This window comes from Capsella rubella, unplaced genomic scaffold (genome assembly GCF_000375325.1).
Source record: "Capsella rubella cultivar Monte Gargano unplaced genomic scaffold, Caprub1_0 scaffold_7, whole genome shotgun sequence".
NCBI classification, from domain to species: domain Eukaryota; kingdom Viridiplantae; phylum Streptophyta; class Magnoliopsida; order Brassicales; family Brassicaceae; genus Capsella; species Capsella rubella.
Window position 1 is genome coordinate 540,720 of NW_006238917.1, and position 18,344 is coordinate 559,063.

The following is an 18,344-nucleotide window of genomic DNA, read 5'->3' on the forward strand; positions in this document are numbered from 1 at the left end:
AACTTTCCTTTTTCCCTGAATGTTCCCTCAATTTTGTTTATGTATCTGTAAAACCCTTATCCTCATTAAAGGATTCGGAAAAGATCCAAATATCCAATCCTCGTACTCTCTCAGTCAACCAGAAAAATGTCCATAGATTACTTGTTGACATCATCGCCATCGTCACTGAGATTCTCCGACTTCATCCCTTCGTTTCCCCAAGAAAGCGACCAAAAATGGCTTCGTTTCTCATTAAAACTCGGCGATGCGAGGAGGCCGACGAAGACGAGGATAACCTGCGGTGCGATTTCGTCAAGGAGGAAACTTGCTGAGAGGGAGAGCGCGGAGAGAGAGAATAGAGTTCTTGTTCGGAGCCTGATGTCGAGGATCAGTGACAGAGAGCCATTGGTGAAGACGCTTGACAAATATGTGAAGGTCGTAAGATGTGAGCACTGTTTTATACTCTTTGAAGAGCTTGGGAAAAGCGATAAGTGGCTCCTATGCCTTGAGGTTTTGCTTCTTCTTCTTCTTTCTATGTTCTTCTTTTTCTGGGTATCCTTAATTTGGAGTTTCAGCTTCTGTGTGTTGAAAAACATTTGAATTGTTTTTGTAATTCGTTTAGCTCAATGATGGATTCGTAGACTGTGTCATGAAACCATGCTGTTACTTCATAGTCTGTTGAAATTGTGTAGTTTTGAATTTCAGTGCTCATGGGTAGATTCATAAGCTGTGTTTTGTGTCCAGTGACAACTCTTTAGTATGAAAGGTTCTGCGAGGAGATGAGGTGGTGATTTCATTAGAGAATAGGAACCATGTTAATTTCTTAACTTGATGATGATTCTTCACTAGGTGTTCAGGTGGATGCAGAAGCAGAGGTGGTATATCGCAGATAATGGAGTCTACTCGAAATTGATATCCGTAATGGGCAAAAAAGGTCAAACTAGGATGGCAATGTGGCTGTTTTCCGAGATGAAAAACAGTGGTTGTCGTCCTGATGCTTCTGTTTACAACGCTCTCATAACGGCTCATCTTCATACACGAGATAAGGCAAAAGCTTTGGAGAAAGTTTGTGGATACTTTGACAAAATGAAAGGGATGGAACGGTGCCAACCCAATGTTGTGACTTATAATATCCTCTTGAGGGCTTTTGCTCAATCCGGTAAAGTGGACCAAGTTAATGCTTTGTTTAAAGACTTGGATATGAGTCCAGTTTCTCCAGACGTTTACACCTTTAACGGTGTTATGGATGCGTATGGGAAAAACGGGATGATTAAGGAGATGGAATCTGTGCTTACTCGTATGAGGAGTCATGAGTGTAAGCCAGACATCATTACCTTCAATTTGCTTATTGACTCGTATGGTAAGAAGCAAGAGTTTGAGAAGATGGAGCAGACTTTCAAGAGTTTAATGCGGTCCAAGGAGAAGCCAACTCTGCCTACATTCAATTCAATGATTATAAATTACGGGAAAGCTCGTCTGATAGAGAAGGCAGAATGGGTTTTCAAGAAGATGAATGATATGAACTACGTGCCGAGTTTTATCACATATGAGTGCATGATCATGATGTACGGCTACTGTGGCTCTGTTTCCAGAGCTAGGGAAATATTTGAGGAAGTTGTTGAATCAGAGAGGGTGTTAAAGGCGTCAACACTCAATTCCATGCTTGAAGTGTATTGTCTTAATGGTCTTCACATGGAAGCAGATAAGCTTTTCCATAACGCAAGTGCTTTTCGGGTTCATCCAGATGCATCGACTTATAAGCTTCTATATAAAGCATTTACCAAGGCAGATATGAAGGAGCATGTCCAAATACTGATGAAGAAAATGGAGAAAGATGGGATTGTACCTAATAAGAGGTTCTTCTTGGAAGCCCTTGAAGTTTTTGGGTCAAGACTACCTGGTTCCAATTCTGAAAACAGGAAATCAACTCGTTTAGACAGGCCACGAGACAGACCTAAGGACATGGTGGGAGAATATTGACTGAATTCCAAAATAAAGATGTAACAAAACAAACAAACTCTTTGCTGGATGTGAATCTGATTCCGCCAAGTTATCCAGTCCTTTCCCTGAGTCACGGTCAGTGTTCTTCTTTATGTGATACCGGATACCGATCTGGAACTAGGAATATATGTTCCTAATTGGCATTTTGTCATACAACTTCAGAACAAACATTTTTGGAACAACAAAAATTTAAGACCTGTTCAAGATTGCAGAGAAAAACTGCAGATTGGCGAACTTAAGGGGACATAATAAAGTTTCCAGGGATGAATCAAGAAAGCTTAGTCAGGAAGAGCAGCCACTATTTTCTTCAGATCAAGATGATGAAAATAGGAAGATCAAAGAGAAGAAAGAACTATTCACTAGTCTTGTAAAGAATTGGTAAACTGTAACTAAAAAGTTTCATACATTTACAAACAAAACATTATTGTTGTGTTTTGATCCAAAGACTTAAATTACCATAGTATGCGGAAGAACACACATAACAATTACACATAGCATCTTTGGAATCTGAGTAGATCCTACAACTATAAGAGTAAACTATCACAATCCAAATGTGTCTGACTCTATGAAGCTCTTCAACTGTTTTCCTCTGCAAAATCAATTGATGCACATAAGAATGTATAATCTGATTGAATTCATTGTAGGGAGCAAGAAAAACGACAGTGATCTAGTAACATACCCTTTATAGCTTCAATGTTGTGGTCTTCTTTGTAGACCCCCAAAGGAGAGCCATGCACAGAGAGCATCATCTCTCCAGGTTTTGGTAGCCTCCGAGTCTTTGGTGTCATTCCAAAAGAGAGTCTTTGCCCATTTACCTGCAAAAGTTACAAGTATCATAGTAGAGTCTCTGCTTGTATATATAAAATCTATCACCAAAATAAACATTACTCATTCTGCAGCAGAAAATTTACTGATAAATTTTGAAACCATGAACTGAATTCTTTCAGTCTGGATCAATGTAAAAACAAAAACTCGAAGGGAAAAGACATGCCAAAGAGCCAAACAAAGAAACCTAGAGTAGGTAGGAAATAATTGCATCAAGAGAGAAATAGGGAAGACAATCATAAAATACATACCCCAGGAGTCTGAAAAGCAGCACTGCTTGCAAGCATAAGGTTCTCAGATGTCCCCTGGAAGACCTAAAAACCAGGGGAAAATATCAAATTAGAGTTTTGTACCGACTGCCCTGAAGTAGCTTTGCATAATTTTGGAAGGCAGAAGAAAAACACATGGTTGGAAAAAAATAATAGAAACATTACTAAAACAAACAAATAAAGGCTGGCTATATACAGTGCAGTACTCAATTGGGTGAAAGCCTGCAAAATTCGATTAAAGCAAGTGACAAATTCACTAAATGTTCCATCTATGCTACAATCCTCAGTTCTAATAGGCATCAGTAAGAAGGAAACCACCAGAAAATGGCAAGAAGACAAAAGATACAAACTTACAAGATTATCAAGCTGCGGGTTATCAGTTCCTAACAGGCTTGCTTTCACTGCCACCAAAGACAAGTCAAAGTTTCATACCAAAACAAAATACTCAAAATTCCATTCAGCATAAGCAACCTACCGTTATCAGGTAAATCATAGCCACCAAGAGATGGCCTAGTACTGTATAAATCAGGGAAACCCATTGACAAGCGTTTAAGAATAGAATAATTCATGTCATTCCCCACCAACGGATCACTATTTTCGTCTTTCCAGTTTAACTCAATCTCCCCAGTCTCTTCGTTTCTCGAGATTGACAAATCCGGAAGGTTCTCTTTAAAGAAGTCTAACACAGGAGTGCCGAGCTGTTCCTCAGTAAAATACGAACGGAGCAACCTCAACGCAGTTAGAGTTTGTTCAATCTCAACATCACGGACTGCTCTAATCGCAGCGATTTGTCTTTCAACTACGCAAAAAAAAAAAAAATGTTTACCCAGAAAAAAAAAAATCAGATCCAAGAGATCATTAAAACCCCTAAATTCGTAAGTGGGTTATTAAAGAAAGAAAAATTCGAGATACCTTCTTCGTCGACGAATTCTTCTTTCTTCTCTTCTCTTGTAATTCGCTTGCTGTTGTCATCCTTCTTATCTTCTTCAGTGAGTTTGACACACTCCTTTGCTTTTCGCTTCGGCATTTCTTCAAGACAACTAGAGGCTCAATTTGATTCGACGAACAATTTCTAAATCGCAATCCGAAAAAAAAAAAATTTGAACAATTTGAAATTCGAGAAAGAAATTCGAAACCCTAGAAAAAAAATCCCCAAAAATGAAAAATCAAAAGCTTTTGAATAGTAAACGGGCGGGAATTACTAGACTATTATGTTATCCTTTGGCAGATCTATCGCACTATTGAAAATACGGATATGCCCCCTGATTGTAATAATGTCCAATGGGCTCAATAGTGTTAGGATCCTCACATAACATTCCAAAAAGAGGCCCACATGGTTTTCACAAGTGTGTGGTGAGGAAAAAATAAGAAAAGAATAAAAAATTATAAAGTTGTCTTTTTTTGTGGTCCACGAGGCTATGAGGGACAAAAGCATGATGAAGATGAGCACTTGTTTAATTGACCAATGAACAAATTAGGATTTGTTTTTTTTAATAAAAGTTTGAGCAGCAGCACTCAGATTCCCACGAGTTTACTTGAAATATAATCAAAATTTAATAAAGTCTTTTCTTAGTTATTTAGGCAAAAGAAAAAAAGAACTAGAATTGAGATCTTAACTAAACTAGTTTCGATAGAGTCCAAATTTTTGCAAATGTTAATTGAGTTTGTAATGAAACGATCTAGATCAATAGCCAACCAGCATGAGCGTGAGCCAACTTTTTATCCATTGAATAAGTGTACTTCAACGTGTTCAAGATAGATATAATAGTATTCCCCTATCTATAACTATAGTTTAAAGTCTTTTGAAACTAATACACAGAGAGATTTGATTAATTAATGACTTGGCGTTGGCGGCGACTTTGGTATATGCTTATATATCTTTCATAATGTATACTCAATAGTCAATACAAACCTTGGCGCAGAGTGAACTTTCTATAGAATTTTATCTGAACAATCTCTCTTCTCGCCAAGAACGAGACATCGCTATAAACTACGGTAAGTTATTTCAAGCTTTGGCTCAAAGAACAAGAAGTATAAAAGTGTGTGTCGTTTGTTGTTTTCTTGGGAATCAAATTCAAGTTTTGAGCTCTTTTTTCCTTTTTGTTGTTGTGTGGTCATCAAAGACAGTAACATAAAAGTCTTCGATGGCTTTGAGTTTTTGCGTATACGCGTGAGACTAAACTTTTTCAAAAAGTTCGCAGTCAAAGCTCTGTTTTCAGACTTTTTTTGGTTGAAACTTCGACGATTCTTCGAATTTTATCGTTTCAACGAAGGAAATATCTGTTTTTTTTTAAAACGTTGAAAGATCAGAAACGCCCGAATCTTTGGTTTTGATTATCCTAGGCATCAATCGTAGCAATGTCGTTGGTTCGAACAGCAACGATCGTTCTTCTTATAATCTTGTTTCTTCAAAACACTGAGGCGGCTCAAAAAAGACAGCAAAGTATCGTTAAGTCTCGCGGTACGGTTGCCACTGACGATGGACGGTGTTCTGTAATCGGGATGAGTGTTCTTCGCCAAGGAGGAAACGCGATTGACGCGTCGGTCGCTGCTGCTCTTTGTTTGGGCGTTGTCAGTCCCGCCTCTAGCGGTATAGGCGGTGGAGCGTTTACAGTGGTTAAAATCGCTGGTGGGAGAGAGATTGCTTATGATTCTAGAGAAACCGCTCCTCTAAGCGCCACTGAGGTAATAACGCGTTTTACTTATAGTTAATATGCGTTTTCTGATCATATATGCGTTTTCGTTAAAAGTTTTTGAATTATTGAACGATCTTTGTCTCCTTGCTCTTTGTGTAGAAGGGGTAGTAGTAATAGTGTTTCTGAGCTATTAAATAGCGTTTTAATTATACGTTTTAACATGGTTTGCATTTAAATAAGCGTTTTGAACGTGGTCTTGTGCTTAAATAGCGTATTCCTTGCATGTCTTCGAGTCAAAGACACTGATGGGTTGTTTCTCTTGATGCAGAACATGTATGGAGGTAATCCTGAGCTAAAGAAGAAAGGAGCCTTATCTGTAGGCGTTCCCGGGGAAGTCGCAGGTCTATTCACGGCTTGGAAACAACATGGAAAGCTACCGTGGAAGCAGCTAGTGACTCCTGCAGAGAAACTTGCAGAAGGATTCAAGATTTCAAAATATCTCTATATGCAGATGAACGCGACAAGAAGCGACATCTTAGCAGACAAAGGTCTCTCTGAGCTATTTGTTTCAAATGGACAGCTCAAGAAACCAGGGACTATTTGCCGTAACCCAAAATTAGCTTTTACACTGAGGCAAATTGGGGAGTACGGTCCAAAGGCATTTTACAATGGCACGGTTGGTGTTAACCTAGCAAGGGATATACGTAAATCTGGAGGGATAATAACTTTGAAAGATCTGCAAAGTTACAGAGTTAAGGTTAAGGAGCCTCTGTCCGCAGACATTCTTGGATACCGACTTCTCGGTATGCCTCCGCCTTCATCCGGTGGTGCTGCAATGATGCTTGTAAGTCTCTCTATTTCTTTTTGCGGCAGTTTGACATCTTATCAAACCAAGGTGTACTTCAGGTGTTTACAGAGTTTCTTATATTTGTTGTAGGTTCTGAACATTCTTGCTCAATATGGGATTCCATCGGGTGTTTCAGGCCCTCTTGGTGTTCATCGACTAATAGAGGCTCTGAAACACGCATTCGCAGTTAGAATGAACCTCGGTGATCCAGATTTCTCCGATATTACCAATGTTGTTTCAGATATGTTGTCTCCAAAGTTTGCACAAGACTTGAAGAGTAAGATAAACGACCAAAAGACCTTTGATACTAAATATTACGGCGGCAAGTAAGTTTTAATATATGTTCAAACTCACATTTTCCTTCTCAACTTCTTGATTTGAATATTGATCCTTCTTTCTCCAACTGGTAGGTGGAACCAGATCAACGACCACGGGACAAGTCATTTATCGATCATAGATCACGAGAGGAATGCTGTATCGATGACTAGTACAATAAATGGTTACTTTGGGGCAGTGATGCTATCTCCGAGCACAGGAATCGTTCTGAACAACGAAATGGACGATTTCTCAATCCCGATTAAATCTAACGGTAACTTAGATGTTCCACCACCAGCGCCAGCTAACTTCATCCGTCCAGGAAAACGACCTTTGTCCTCTATGTCACCCACCATTGTACTCAAGGTAAGGAAACAAAAAAACAATTACTTGTGCTGTACGAAACTCTAATCTAAAATATAGTTTCCTCCGATTCTTTTTACGTAGGACGGTAAAGTGAAAGCCGCGGTGGGTGCGAGCGGAGGAGCCAACATCATTGCTGGGACAACGGAAGTTTACTTGAATCATTTTTTCCTCAAGATGGATCCTCTTTCTTCCGTCTTAGCTCCGAGAATCTACCATCAGGTTTGTTTCATTTCTTTTTCTTTTACCCAAACTAGAAACTTACCACCTTGTTCTGTGCTTGACAACTGAACAGAGTTTCTATTGGTAATGTCATTTTCAGCTGATACCAAACAGAGTTTCCTATGAGAATTGGACCACAGTATTCAATGATCATTTCGAGATCCCTAAAGCGACAAGAGTTGTGTTGGAGAAGAAAGGTCATGTCCTATCTCCCGTCGCCGGAGGGACGATTGTTCAGTTCATAGTTCAAGAATCCGGTGCGAACTCCGGCCGAGTGAGTGAGCTTGTGGCAGTAAGTGATCCTAGAAAAGGAGGGTTCCCTTCAGGATATTGAGATCGATACTGAAATTTTTTATTTCCCCATTTGTTTTATGGTGCTCATTGCATGGAGCGCTTTGTGATGAATATTAATCTTTTTATTGTATATTTAAAATTTAATTATACTATCAAAACTCCAACCATATAAAATAATTAAATTGGGCGAATCTATTTATCATACACAGGGGTGCAATACTACTTTAAGCTAAGTACTTTGTTTCAATTTGGATTTAATTTGACAAATAAAATTTAGCTAAATTAAATGAAAATAAAATATAGATGTAAATTTGGAAAATCAGTTGATGACACTAACAACTTGAACAGGGGAAAGAAAAATATTAATTGGGACGAATTGATTTTTTATCTTGTAAAATTTTGGTAGTATCTCAACTTTTTGGATACTTAATTAAATTACTAAACTTTAGGTCAACATCTAAAGAACATTTAAAACATTTGACCAAAAAGAAATGGGAAATTAAAACTTTTGGAAAGGGTTTTAATGTTTTATTATACTCATAATTTACCTTCCACGAAAAGCTCAGAAGAGGCTTTGACCGCCGAGTCTTATTTATACCCATCTGGACAAACTCTGGTCTCTAAGGACGAAACAGGACGAGACATTCTAAAAAAGTCTGGTTGGTTTCTCCATCGACTGTAGCAATGTCGCTCGTTCAAGCTATAACGATCGCTCTTCTTATAATGGCGTTTCTGCAAAACACTGCGGCCACTCAGAAAAGACAGCAAAGTATTGTTACGTACCAGGGTGCCGTTGCGACTGACGATGGACGGTGTTCTGACATCGGGACGAATGTTCTTCGTCAAGGAGGAAACGCGATTGATGCGTCGGTGGCTGCTGCTCTTTGTTTGGGCGTTGTCAGTCCCGCCTCTAGCGGTATGGGCGGTGGAGCGTTTGCGGTGGTTAAGATAGCTAACGGGAAGGAAATAGCTTATGATTCTAGAGAGACCGCTCCTCTAAGCGCCACTGAGGTAACGCGTTTTAGTAATTTTTTTTTTTTTTGCTTTTCCCTCTTATATATCAAAGTGCATTATTTATTGGTTGTTTCGTTCGATGTAGAATATGTATGGTGGTAATCCTGAGAAAAAGAAGAAAGGAGCCTTATCAGTAGGCGTTCCCGGGGAAGTCGCAGGTCTATTCACGGCTTGGAAAGAGCATGGGAAGCTACCGTGGAAGCAGCTAGTGGCTCCCGCAGAGAAACTTGCAGCTGAAGGATTCAAGATTTCAAAATATCTCTATATGCAGATGAACGCGACCAGAATCGATATCTTAGCAGACAAAGGTCTTTCTGAGCTATTTGCTTCAAACGGAGAGCTCAAGAAACCAGGGACTATCTGCCGTAACCCAAAATTGGCTTTTACACTTAGCCAAATCGGTGAATACGGTCCAAAAGCGTTTTACAATGGCACGGTTGGAGTTAACCTAGTGAGTGATATACAAAAATCTGGTGGGATAATAACTATGAAAGATTTGCAGAATTATAAAGTTAAGGTTAATGAACCATTATCTGCGGAGATTCTTGGTCACCGACTTCTCAGTATGCCTCCTCCTTCATCCGGAGGCGCTGCAATGATGCTTGTAAGTCCTTTTTTTTTTTTCTTCTTGCAAGAAATTTCACATTTCATGAAACCTAGGTTTATCTTTTGGGAGTTTCTTGTGTTGCAGATTTTGAATATTCTTGCTCAATATGGTGTTCCATCGGGTGTTTCGGGACCCCTTGGTGTTCATCGACTAGTGGAGGCTCTCAAACATGCATTCGCGGTTAGAATGAACCTCGGGGATCCAGATTTCGTCCCCAATGTTGCTAAGGTTGTTTCAGATATGTTATCTCCACAGTTTGCTCAAAACTTGAAGAGCAAGATAAACGACCAGAAAACCTTTAACCCTAATTATTACGGTGGCAAGTAAGTATTTTCAATGAGTTATAGACGACAATTTTCGTTTTCTTTGGTTATGTATTTATCAAAATTTTGGTTCTACAATTCGTAGATGGAGTCAGATCAAGGATCATGGCACAAGCCATTTATCGATAATTGATTCGGAGAGAAATGTTGTTTCAATGACTAGTACGATTAACGGATATTTTGGTGCACTGATGTTGTCTCCGAGCACCGGAATCGTTCTAAACAACGAAATGGATGATTTCTCGATGCCGATGAAATCCGGAGGTGACCCAGATGTGCCGCCACCAGCACCGGCTAACTTCATCCGTCCCGGAAAGCGACCTTTGTCCTCTATGACTCCCACCATTGTATTCAAGGCATGAAAAAAAACCCTAGTTCTTGTAGTACAAGTAACTCTGCATTTGGGTTCTATCTAAGCGATGGTTTTGTTTTTTTGTTCTGTGTGTTGGTTTACACAGGATGGTAAAGTGAAAGCCGCACTGGGTGCGAGTGGAGGAATGTACATCATCGCCGGTACAACAGAAGTTTTCTTGAATCATTTCTTCCTCAACATGGACCCTCTCTCTTCAGTCGTGGCTCCGAGAATATACCACCAGGTTTTTGTTGCATGCCCTTCTTTTTCCTTCTACCCAAAATGAGATACTTTCTTGGTCTTCGATCTTAACCAAAGTACCATCATTTACAGCTTATTCCGAACAAAGCTTCGTATGAGAACTGGACGACAGTGTATAATGGCCATTTCGAGATCCCAAAAGAGACAAGACTGGTGCTGGAGAAGAAAGGTCATGTCCTGACGCCAATCTCCGGAGGGACGATTTCTCAGTTCATAGTGGTTCAAGAATCAGATAAAAGTTCCGGTGGAAGGAGTAAGCTTGTGGCAGTGAGCGATCCAAGAAAAGGAGGCTTCCCTTCAGGATTTTAATTACTATTGCATCGACCTGTGATATGATTATTGTCGTTTCTTATTAATCATTGAATAAAAAAATAATAAATACATTGATCCTAATCATATGCATTGGTTATTATTGGATGACAGCTCTATTAGCAACATATGATTTGATGATGACACATTTTATTTTTTCGTTTATGAACTCATAAACATTATAGACAACGGTTGCACGCACTAATAACGGCACCTACCCACTCACATCAAAGTTTTTTCATATAAATCCCGAAAAGTTAAAATAAAGAATTTTCGAGGATAATATTGGATACTCCGCCTCTAGTCAGTGACACGTCACAAGGATAATTGGTGATTTGTCATATTAGCTCACATGGAATCTCTTTTCCCAAGATTCTTAATGACACGTCATCTTTGGATTCTATAATATTCTACTATTAATAACAAGTACTACACTATTAATCTTTAACCACAGTTGATATATAAAATTATAAACACATTCACTGTGTGATTTGCTGCTCAGTTTGTCATTATTTCTCTAATCATCGTTTCGTACGAATATGGCGATACAGTATCAACTCCTGAAGAGAGCCATAGATAGATTTACGAGTTCTTCCAGTATTCATCATCGCCGTGCTATTTCCTTACTCCGTGCTGATTTCTCCACTTCCGATGCTCCGCCGCAGATTCCGCCGTTCGATCACCAGCCGCGGCCGTATAATGGTCCTTCCGCCGATGAAGTTTTCCAGAAACGGAAGAAGTTTCTCGGACCTTCTCTTTTCCACTTCTACCAAAAGCCTGTACGTTCATCCTGAGATTTTCCTCTCTTTTTTTCTCCCCTCTCTCTCGTTGATTTAATGTATACTGTTGATATCGAATTGATATTTGATTTGTTGGTTTTGGCGATCGCTATTGAGATCAGTACGCAATCGGATAAGTTATGATCATTTGTTAAGGTTCCGCTTGTTTTGATTTGTGGGATTTGATTAACTTAACTCTGCCTGTGTATCCGCTGATGCAGCCAGAGTCATCTGAGTTCATTTCTTCAGCCTTATCCATGCTGTGACATTTGGATCTGAACTGATTTATATCTTCCTGTTGTCTTGCAGCTTAACATTGTTGAAGGGAAGATGCAATACTTGTTTGATGAGAGTGGTAGGCGATATCTGGATGCATTTGCTGGAATTGTCACTGTCTCATGCGGTCACTGCCATCCCGATATTCTAAATGCTATTATGGAACAAAGCAAGCTACTTCAGCACGCCACGACCATTTACCTGCATCATGCCATTGGCGATTTCGCTGAAGCGTTAGCTGCCAAGATGCCTGGAAATCTAAAGGTACTTGAGATTTATTGTGATAAGTCTGAAGCAACTCGAGAACGATGATCTAGTTAGGTTTCTGCTGTTGGTTTTTCGAGAATTCAAAAAGCTTCACAATTCGGATGCAGGTTGTGTACTTTGTTAATTCTGGCTCTGAAGCTAATGAGCTAGCAATGATGATGGCTAGGCTTTACACCGGTAGCCTTGAGATGATTTCGTTGAGAAATGCTTATCATGGTGGAAGTTCCAATACCATTGGACTAACAGCTCTTAACACATGGAAGTACCCATTACCACAGGTTTGTCCCAAAATATTCATTTCCAGAAAAAGTCTAATTGATTCCTTATAGTTCACGCGCGCAGAAAATAGAGATATGGCCTCTAACATTGAATTTAGAGTCTCTGCGCTTGAGTGACCATATTGTTTTCTGAAATTTCAAGCAGATACTTTACTTCTCCTTTACGTCTTAGACCCATCAGAATCAAAGTCTCTGCAATGTAGTTCTCTGCGATAGTGTGTCTTTAACATTAGTTTGCCAATTATTTTATTGTGCAGGGTGAAATTCATCACGTTGTAAATCCAGATCCATACCGTGGAGTATTTGGCTCTGATGGTTCTCTTTATGCTAAAGATGTCCAAGACCACATCGAGTATGGTACCTCTGGAAAAGTAGCTGGATTTATCGCAGAGACTATCCAGGTTTTTGTTTGAATAAACCATCAAGTGAAATTTAGTGTCTTTATTTATTTACCACTCACTTGAGCAAAATTTCACCATGCCATTTTCATTTTTCACTTCAGGGGGTTGGAGGAGCTGTAGAATTGGCTCCTGGTTATTTAAAGTCGGTTTATGAAATTGTGCGCAACGCTGGTGGTGTATGCATTGCTGATGAAGTCCAGACTGGATTTGGCCGAACAGGAAGTCATTATTGGGGTTTCCAGACTCAAGATGTGGTTCCTGACATAGTCACTATGGCAAAGGTTTGTCAAAGGAAGTTGTTGTCATTTACTCTGTGCTTACCATTTGCACTGTTATCCTATCTTTGACGAACATATATTGTTATTTAGTTAAACAAGCAGAGGTAGTCTACTAATAACTGGCATGGGTCTTATTCACAGGGAATTGGAAATGGATTGCCATTAGGAGCGGTGGTGACTACACCAGAAATTGCGAGTGTTTTAGCTAGCAAAATTCTGTTCAACACATTTGGTGGAAACCCGGTTTGTTCAGCTGGTGGACTTGCTGTTCTAAACGTTATTGATAAGGAGAAACGCCAAGCACATTGTGCTGACGTTGGCTCACACCTTATTCAACGTTTGAAAGATCTGCAGAAAAGACATGATAGTAAGTACCAAAAAGAATGTTTGAATATTGTTTTCTTTCATCAGATCATTAATCAGTTTTTACTTGCAACCGCTTCTGGTTTGGTTTCAGTCATTGGAGATGTGAGAGGAAGAGGACTAATGGTTGGGATCGAGCTTGTGAGTGACCAGAAAAACAAGACACCAGCAAAGGCTGAAACAGCTGTCTTGTTTGAGCAACTCAGAGGTAAACAACACTAAAGCCAAATGAATCATTTTTGTACAGGTATATTAGATCATGAATTGGTTAACCAAAATGTTTTTTTACTTGCTCTCTATGAAGAACTTGGCATTCTCGTTGGAAAAGGGGGACTCCATGGGAACGTTTTCAGGATAAAGCCACCGATGTGTTTCACTAAAGACGATGCAGGTAAAATCTCGCATTTTATGTATTTACTTCAAATAATTGTTTGTTTTCATACAAGAGGTATATATAATGAATTGTATTTTGTAAATCCACAGATTTCTTGGTAGATGCATTGGATTATTCCATCTCCAGGTTGTGAGGAAGGATGAAACAAAGCGAATAAGGAGGATATGATCGCTAATCTTATAAAAAAACCATCTGAACTTTTGTGTACACAAAAAAAAATAAAATTGTATTCATTTCTTGTACTTTTCAGTAATGACTAATGACCAAATTTGCTGGAAATTAGCAAAAGTTCTCTTAAATAGATCAAGAGCAAAATACTGAGAGATTAGACCCATAAACCAATAAAATTTCAATAGCATTTCTATGTCTACAAAATTTCAACAAACTCGAATCATTTACTATAGCTTAGCATTCAAGATATAAGATTGATAAACGTCTACAACCTATAAGGACATTCTCAAGATATTATCTAAGATATTAGTATTGAACTATAGTTATTAATAATTTATCACCGTATAAGAATTAGTGCATTAAGTAGAAATTTTTATGTTGTTGTAAAATGTGCTATAATGACATATACACTATTTGTAAGTTTTAAACTAGTATTGAATTATTGAGTTATCAATATTTTATTCACAACTAACCATTTATTTTCTTCATTGTGTACTTGTGAGTCCTTGTAACTAACTAGCCCACTTAAAATTCTGCTTTAGATCACGCAAAATCCGAATATCCCAATCATATTTCTTTGCGTGATAACAAATAACTTTCATTTAAAAACGAATTCATAACAATTAAAAACACGTGTACAAGATAATTTATGACAGATAATTCCGAATCTAAATTTTAATAACTTGTAATTTTTTTACTTAAAAGCACGCAAAATACAAATCCTATTTCTTTCTCAGCAAGCATTTTATAGCCACTAATTAATGACTCTTTATATATAGTTAAAAAATCCCCATAATGATGGAGACCCGTAAATATTGCGAAAAGTCATATACACGTTCCAGAACAAAAAGTCGCAAAGTCTTGTTACGTTTCTTTTCTTTCAGAAACACAACACGTCTTTACCCAATTTCTTCGTAAATAAGGTTCTCTGCTTGACCCATCACAATCACAATCTCCTAGAGAATTTTCAAGAAAGTCCAGCAATCGTGGCGAAGCTATATAAGAAAGACGAGGAGAGAAATAAAGCAATGGAAGAAGAAGAAGAAGAAGAAGAAGAAAGAGAGGAAGAGGAAGACATGTTCGAAGACGCCACGTGTACCGGTTCTTACGGCCCAGCCAGAGTCAACACCCCTTTGTCCGTAATCACCGAGGCCTTCGAAGATCTCGCGGATCTTCTGAAACCTCAAAGATCTGAGATCACCAAAGAAGATGAAGATGGATTGAGGGTTGAAGATTTTTGTAGTGCATGTAGTCATGTCCCTGTCCTCTTCAATTGCCTCGGATTTGCTTTCAAATTCGCGGAGATGGAGTACGTCGCCAAGGTTAAGGATCTGGTCGAGGCGTCCAAAACGTTCGACACGTTACACAACATTCTTGACCTAGACGTGGAGAACGAAACGGTCAAAACACCGGGAAGCCATTCTCGTAACCTAAGACGCGTTAGACAAGGCTTAGATCTGATCCGAGCCATCTTTGAACAGTTCTTGATCGCAGATGACTATTCGTTGAAAGACGCTGCGACAACAGCTTACACGGAAGTATGCGCACCGTTTCATACATGGGCCGTGAGAACCGCGGTTTACGCCGGGATGTATACACTTCCCACGAGGGATCAACTTCTGTTACGGCTCAATGAAACAGATCAATCTGTTGAGAAGAACATGAGGAGGTACATGGAAGCATCGCGACCTATCATAGAGTATATTGACAAGCTTTTCATTCAAAGGAACATTAAACTCGATTGGTAAAAGTCAAATTTTTGTTCTACATCGAGTAATTTTAAGACAAAAACAGTTTTGTCGTTGTAAATTATTATTATTATTATTTCTCATTAACTTTGGTTTTTTTTTTTAATTAAAAATTGGAGCTTTTCTATGAGGCCTCCCCAAAAAAAATTGTTTGTCACCGTATGTAACGTGTTGAGCAAATTAAAACTTAAAACGAAAAAAGCATATTCTCTAGTTTTAATTTCATGAGCTTCTTATTCGTGATTCTGATTTTCTCATCTCCCATTTCCAATATCTTGGTTGATACAACGTTTATTTACTATTATGAAGTAAAGTTCATATCAACACTTTCATCACTTACCTAAAGTCAAATACTCAAAGGTAAAGTCAAATACTCAAATGTGCAACTGTAACTCACGTCCGCTATTAGATATTTACCAGTTAATATATATCAGTGTCAAGAAATAGACATTAAAGTCTGGGTGGTGTAGTCGGTTATCACGCTAGTCTCACACACTAGAGGTCCCCGGTTCGAACCCGGGCTCAGACATTCTGTTTTTTGGTTTTTTTTTTTTTTTTGTGATTCTGTAAATATCGTTTTTATACTTATCTTGGTAAACGATATTGGTGAGAAGACGGCGTCTACCTAGAGAGGTTGAAAGAGCCGAACAAAATTTTCTAGGGTTTGTTTATAACGTAGCGACGATGATACTATGATAAACCTTCCTATATTTCCCCACGAATAAGTCCTTTAGTTTTCTTGAATGATACTAGCTAGGTGAAAAAAAAATCACACATTTATTTACATGTTAAGAAGTGTTTTAATCCTCCCTCCCTCTGCCGCAGCCGACTCCTACAAACAAAATTATCGTTCGAGGATTGTTTTTGGTAATTTTGACTGCACCATCGTAACACGATTAATAAGGAGCTATCTCAACAAAGAGAAAACGATTATACACATTTCTGTATATACTAAAGAGATTAAAAGGTATATCTCGACGATTTATGCTAGACTATGTACTATATATATTTACACTCATAAAACACATGTTCACTACGTTGGTTGAGTAACTTGAGTTCCATTGATAATGATATTGATTCCCGGCTTGTTTACTTAATAATCATCAACGCTAAACACTCTATTTAGGTTTTTTTGATTGCGTAACTATTTGTTTCCTTGACAACTTTGCTTGATTTTGCTAAGCAAATCTGTAAAATATGTAAGACATCAAGAGATCCAATAAGAAAGAAAGAAAGAAGAGTGTGATTAGGTCTATGGATTGGCTTTTAGGGACAAGTATGAGACAAATTGCCCCCTAATCACACTTTTTATTGGCTCCAAACTAATTGCTATATTTTACAAGTACAAATCTAACAAATTTTTTTGATGATGACCTTAACAAAATTTATTGAATTCTTAATTCTAAACATAACAGCATATTGACGAGTCACGAGTGGGTTATTTAATGAAGTAGATTTCGAGAGTGGAGTGGCAAGTATTGTCCACTATCAAACATACTAAAATCGGTCCACTAAATTCCATTGAGTCGGTAAATTAATGCATTGATCAACAACACCAAATGTAGAACTACACGTATTATAAAAACCCAACCAAATATATATATGTTGGTGAATAAGGTGCGTGTGTCCATCCTTAAACATCTCAACTTTAATTTTTGTTTTGGTTCTGATTATATCAATTTATCAAAAATACTTAACTAACATCCCCTTTTTAGCTTTGAGCTCTAGCATGGATTTTTAATATAATATCATCATTATCGCTCTAATCACTAAGTTTTATCCTGTGTCCATATATATTGGATTATTTATCGATTCATAGCCCGTGGGTATGTGTTAAGTTCCACCGCAAGTCATTTTGAAATATATAAGACAATGAGTTCCCATAAAATTGTTGCTGACTCGCTTCCATTGTATAATTTAATCAGTCAAAATATACAATTTACTAATGAGAGTACTAGTGGAAGAAAGTCAAAAAGTTAGTCGAAGTCCAAAATAATTATTAATTTTATGTAAATTTTGACTTTTGTTATGAAACAGATTATATGTAAACTTTGACTTGCTTAAAAAAACAAATATACAAATATTCGTGTAAATGATATGTTTAGTGAACTATTAATTTTTCTTTATCAGAAATTGTAGTTTCTGACTCAAATATTGGGGTATGATATATGGTATTTACACATGCAAGTATAATCTAGAGACATCATATTTTTTAAGCTCTAAAACGTTTCTAACATTCTATTTGAATGGAGAAAATACTTATTATCTTTGAAGAGAAAGGAAGATATATAATGTTGTTATTTGCATGTAGTAGCTTTGGAAGCTATAGTTTAATTGAATCAAAGCCCTCTTGTTGGTAGCCTTTTCTAACTACTTAAATATTTCTTTCTTCTTCTCTTGTTGTGTTTGATCAAAGCAATTTTTTTTTGTTATCTACTATAAAACAATGTACATGTCAGTGGTTGAACCACACCAGATAAGATATACATATCTATACTACTCTATTTTATCATTAATTTTTAAACTATTCTATCATTTCATCATTTATTAAGATTTTAAAACTTTTAACAATGTCTAGCGTTTCATCATTTTATTTTGTTGAATTCTTCATACCTTAGGTATATTTATTTTATATATCAGAGATCAATCTTATGTCGACAAACCTTAAATATGTTTTGCCATATATAACCTATGGGCTGCGTAATACCATTCATTTAAATATCTAATCTACGAGCCGCCCTCGAAGTAAAAGCTACGCCATTCAGATGTTGC

General features: G+C 37.8%; 6 protein-coding genes and 1 non-coding gene across 8 annotated transcripts; 6 read left to right on the top strand and 1 right to left on the bottom strand.

Annotated features, from left to right (window-relative positions):
* The first annotated feature begins 85 nt into the window (after window positions 1-85).
* Window positions 86-2,435, top strand: LOC17878312 (pentatricopeptide repeat-containing protein At4g39620, chloroplastic). The gene is given in 4 exon segments (XM_023778725.1): window positions 86-489; window positions 829-1,933; window positions 1,936-2,055; window positions 2,193-2,435. Coding segments are annotated over 4 exon segments (1,758 nt in total). The 5' UTR covers window positions 86-126; the 3' UTR covers window positions 2,363-2,435.
* On the bottom strand, window positions 2,362-4,250 carry LOC17880863. Its single transcript, XM_006285512.2, has 6 exons — window positions 3,987-4,250; window positions 3,550-3,873; window positions 3,429-3,475; window positions 3,057-3,119; window positions 2,660-2,795; window positions 2,362-2,569 (listed from the first exon to the last, which is right to left on the bottom strand). The coding sequence occupies exons 1-6, from the start codon at window positions 4,099-4,101 to the stop codon at window positions 2,556-2,558; spliced, it is 699 nt and encodes a 232-aa protein (XP_006285574.2). The 5' UTR covers window positions 4,102-4,250; the 3' UTR covers window positions 2,362-2,555.
* Window positions 4,251-4,790: 540 nt separating this feature from the next.
* LOC17879340 (glutathione hydrolase 1) lies at window positions 4,791-7,903 on the top strand. Of its 2 annotated transcripts, XM_006283353.2 has the most exons (7): window positions 4,791-5,069; window positions 5,418-5,759; window positions 6,039-6,554; window positions 6,648-6,883; window positions 6,968-7,238; window positions 7,320-7,457; window positions 7,558-7,903. In XM_006283353.2, exons 2-7 carry the CDS (start codon window positions 5,433-5,435, stop codon window positions 7,789-7,791), a joined length of 1,722 nt encoding a protein of 573 aa, XP_006283415.1. In that variant the 5' UTR covers window positions 4,791-5,069; window positions 5,418-5,432; the 3' UTR covers window positions 7,792-7,903. The 2 variants fall into 2 exon arrangements, with proteins under 2 accessions (XP_006283415.1, XP_023634648.1); XM_023778880.1 differs by having other exon boundaries at window positions 4,791-5,759.
* Window positions 7,904-8,383: 480 nt separating this feature from the next.
* On the top strand, window positions 8,384-10,720 carry LOC17880722 (glutathione hydrolase 2). The gene is made up of 6 exons (XM_006285847.2): window positions 8,384-8,762; window positions 8,851-9,369; window positions 9,457-9,695; window positions 9,781-10,051; window positions 10,154-10,291; window positions 10,381-10,720. Exons 1-6 carry the CDS (start codon window positions 8,436-8,438, stop codon window positions 10,615-10,617), a joined length of 1,731 nt encoding a protein of 576 aa, XP_006285909.1. The 5' UTR covers window positions 8,384-8,435; the 3' UTR covers window positions 10,618-10,720.
* Window positions 10,721-11,085: 365 nt separating this feature from the next.
* LOC17879955 (alanine--glyoxylate aminotransferase 2 homolog 1, mitochondrial) lies at window positions 11,086-13,954 on the top strand. The gene is made up of 9 exons (XM_006283599.2): window positions 11,086-11,396; window positions 11,706-11,936; window positions 12,047-12,217; window positions 12,475-12,618; window positions 12,720-12,899; window positions 13,038-13,263; window positions 13,354-13,467; window positions 13,564-13,650; window positions 13,743-13,954. Exons 1-9 carry the CDS (start codon window positions 11,157-11,159, stop codon window positions 13,784-13,786), a joined length of 1,437 nt encoding a protein of 478 aa, XP_006283661.1. The 5' UTR covers window positions 11,086-11,156; the 3' UTR covers window positions 13,787-13,954.
* A 761-nt stretch (window positions 13,955-14,715) lies between these two features.
* Window positions 14,716-15,661, top strand: LOC17878105 (ACD11 homolog protein). The gene has a single exon (XM_006284381.2). The coding sequence runs from the start codon at window positions 14,853-14,855 to the stop codon at window positions 15,570-15,572; it is 720 nt and encodes a 239-aa protein (XP_006284443.1). The 5' UTR covers window positions 14,716-14,852; the 3' UTR covers window positions 15,573-15,661.
* A 366-nt stretch (window positions 15,662-16,027) lies between these two features.
* TRNAV-CAC lies at window positions 16,028-16,101 on the top strand. The gene has a single exon. It is a non-coding gene; the product is annotated as a tRNA-Val (tRNA).
* Window positions 16,102-18,344: the final 2,243 nt, after the last annotated feature.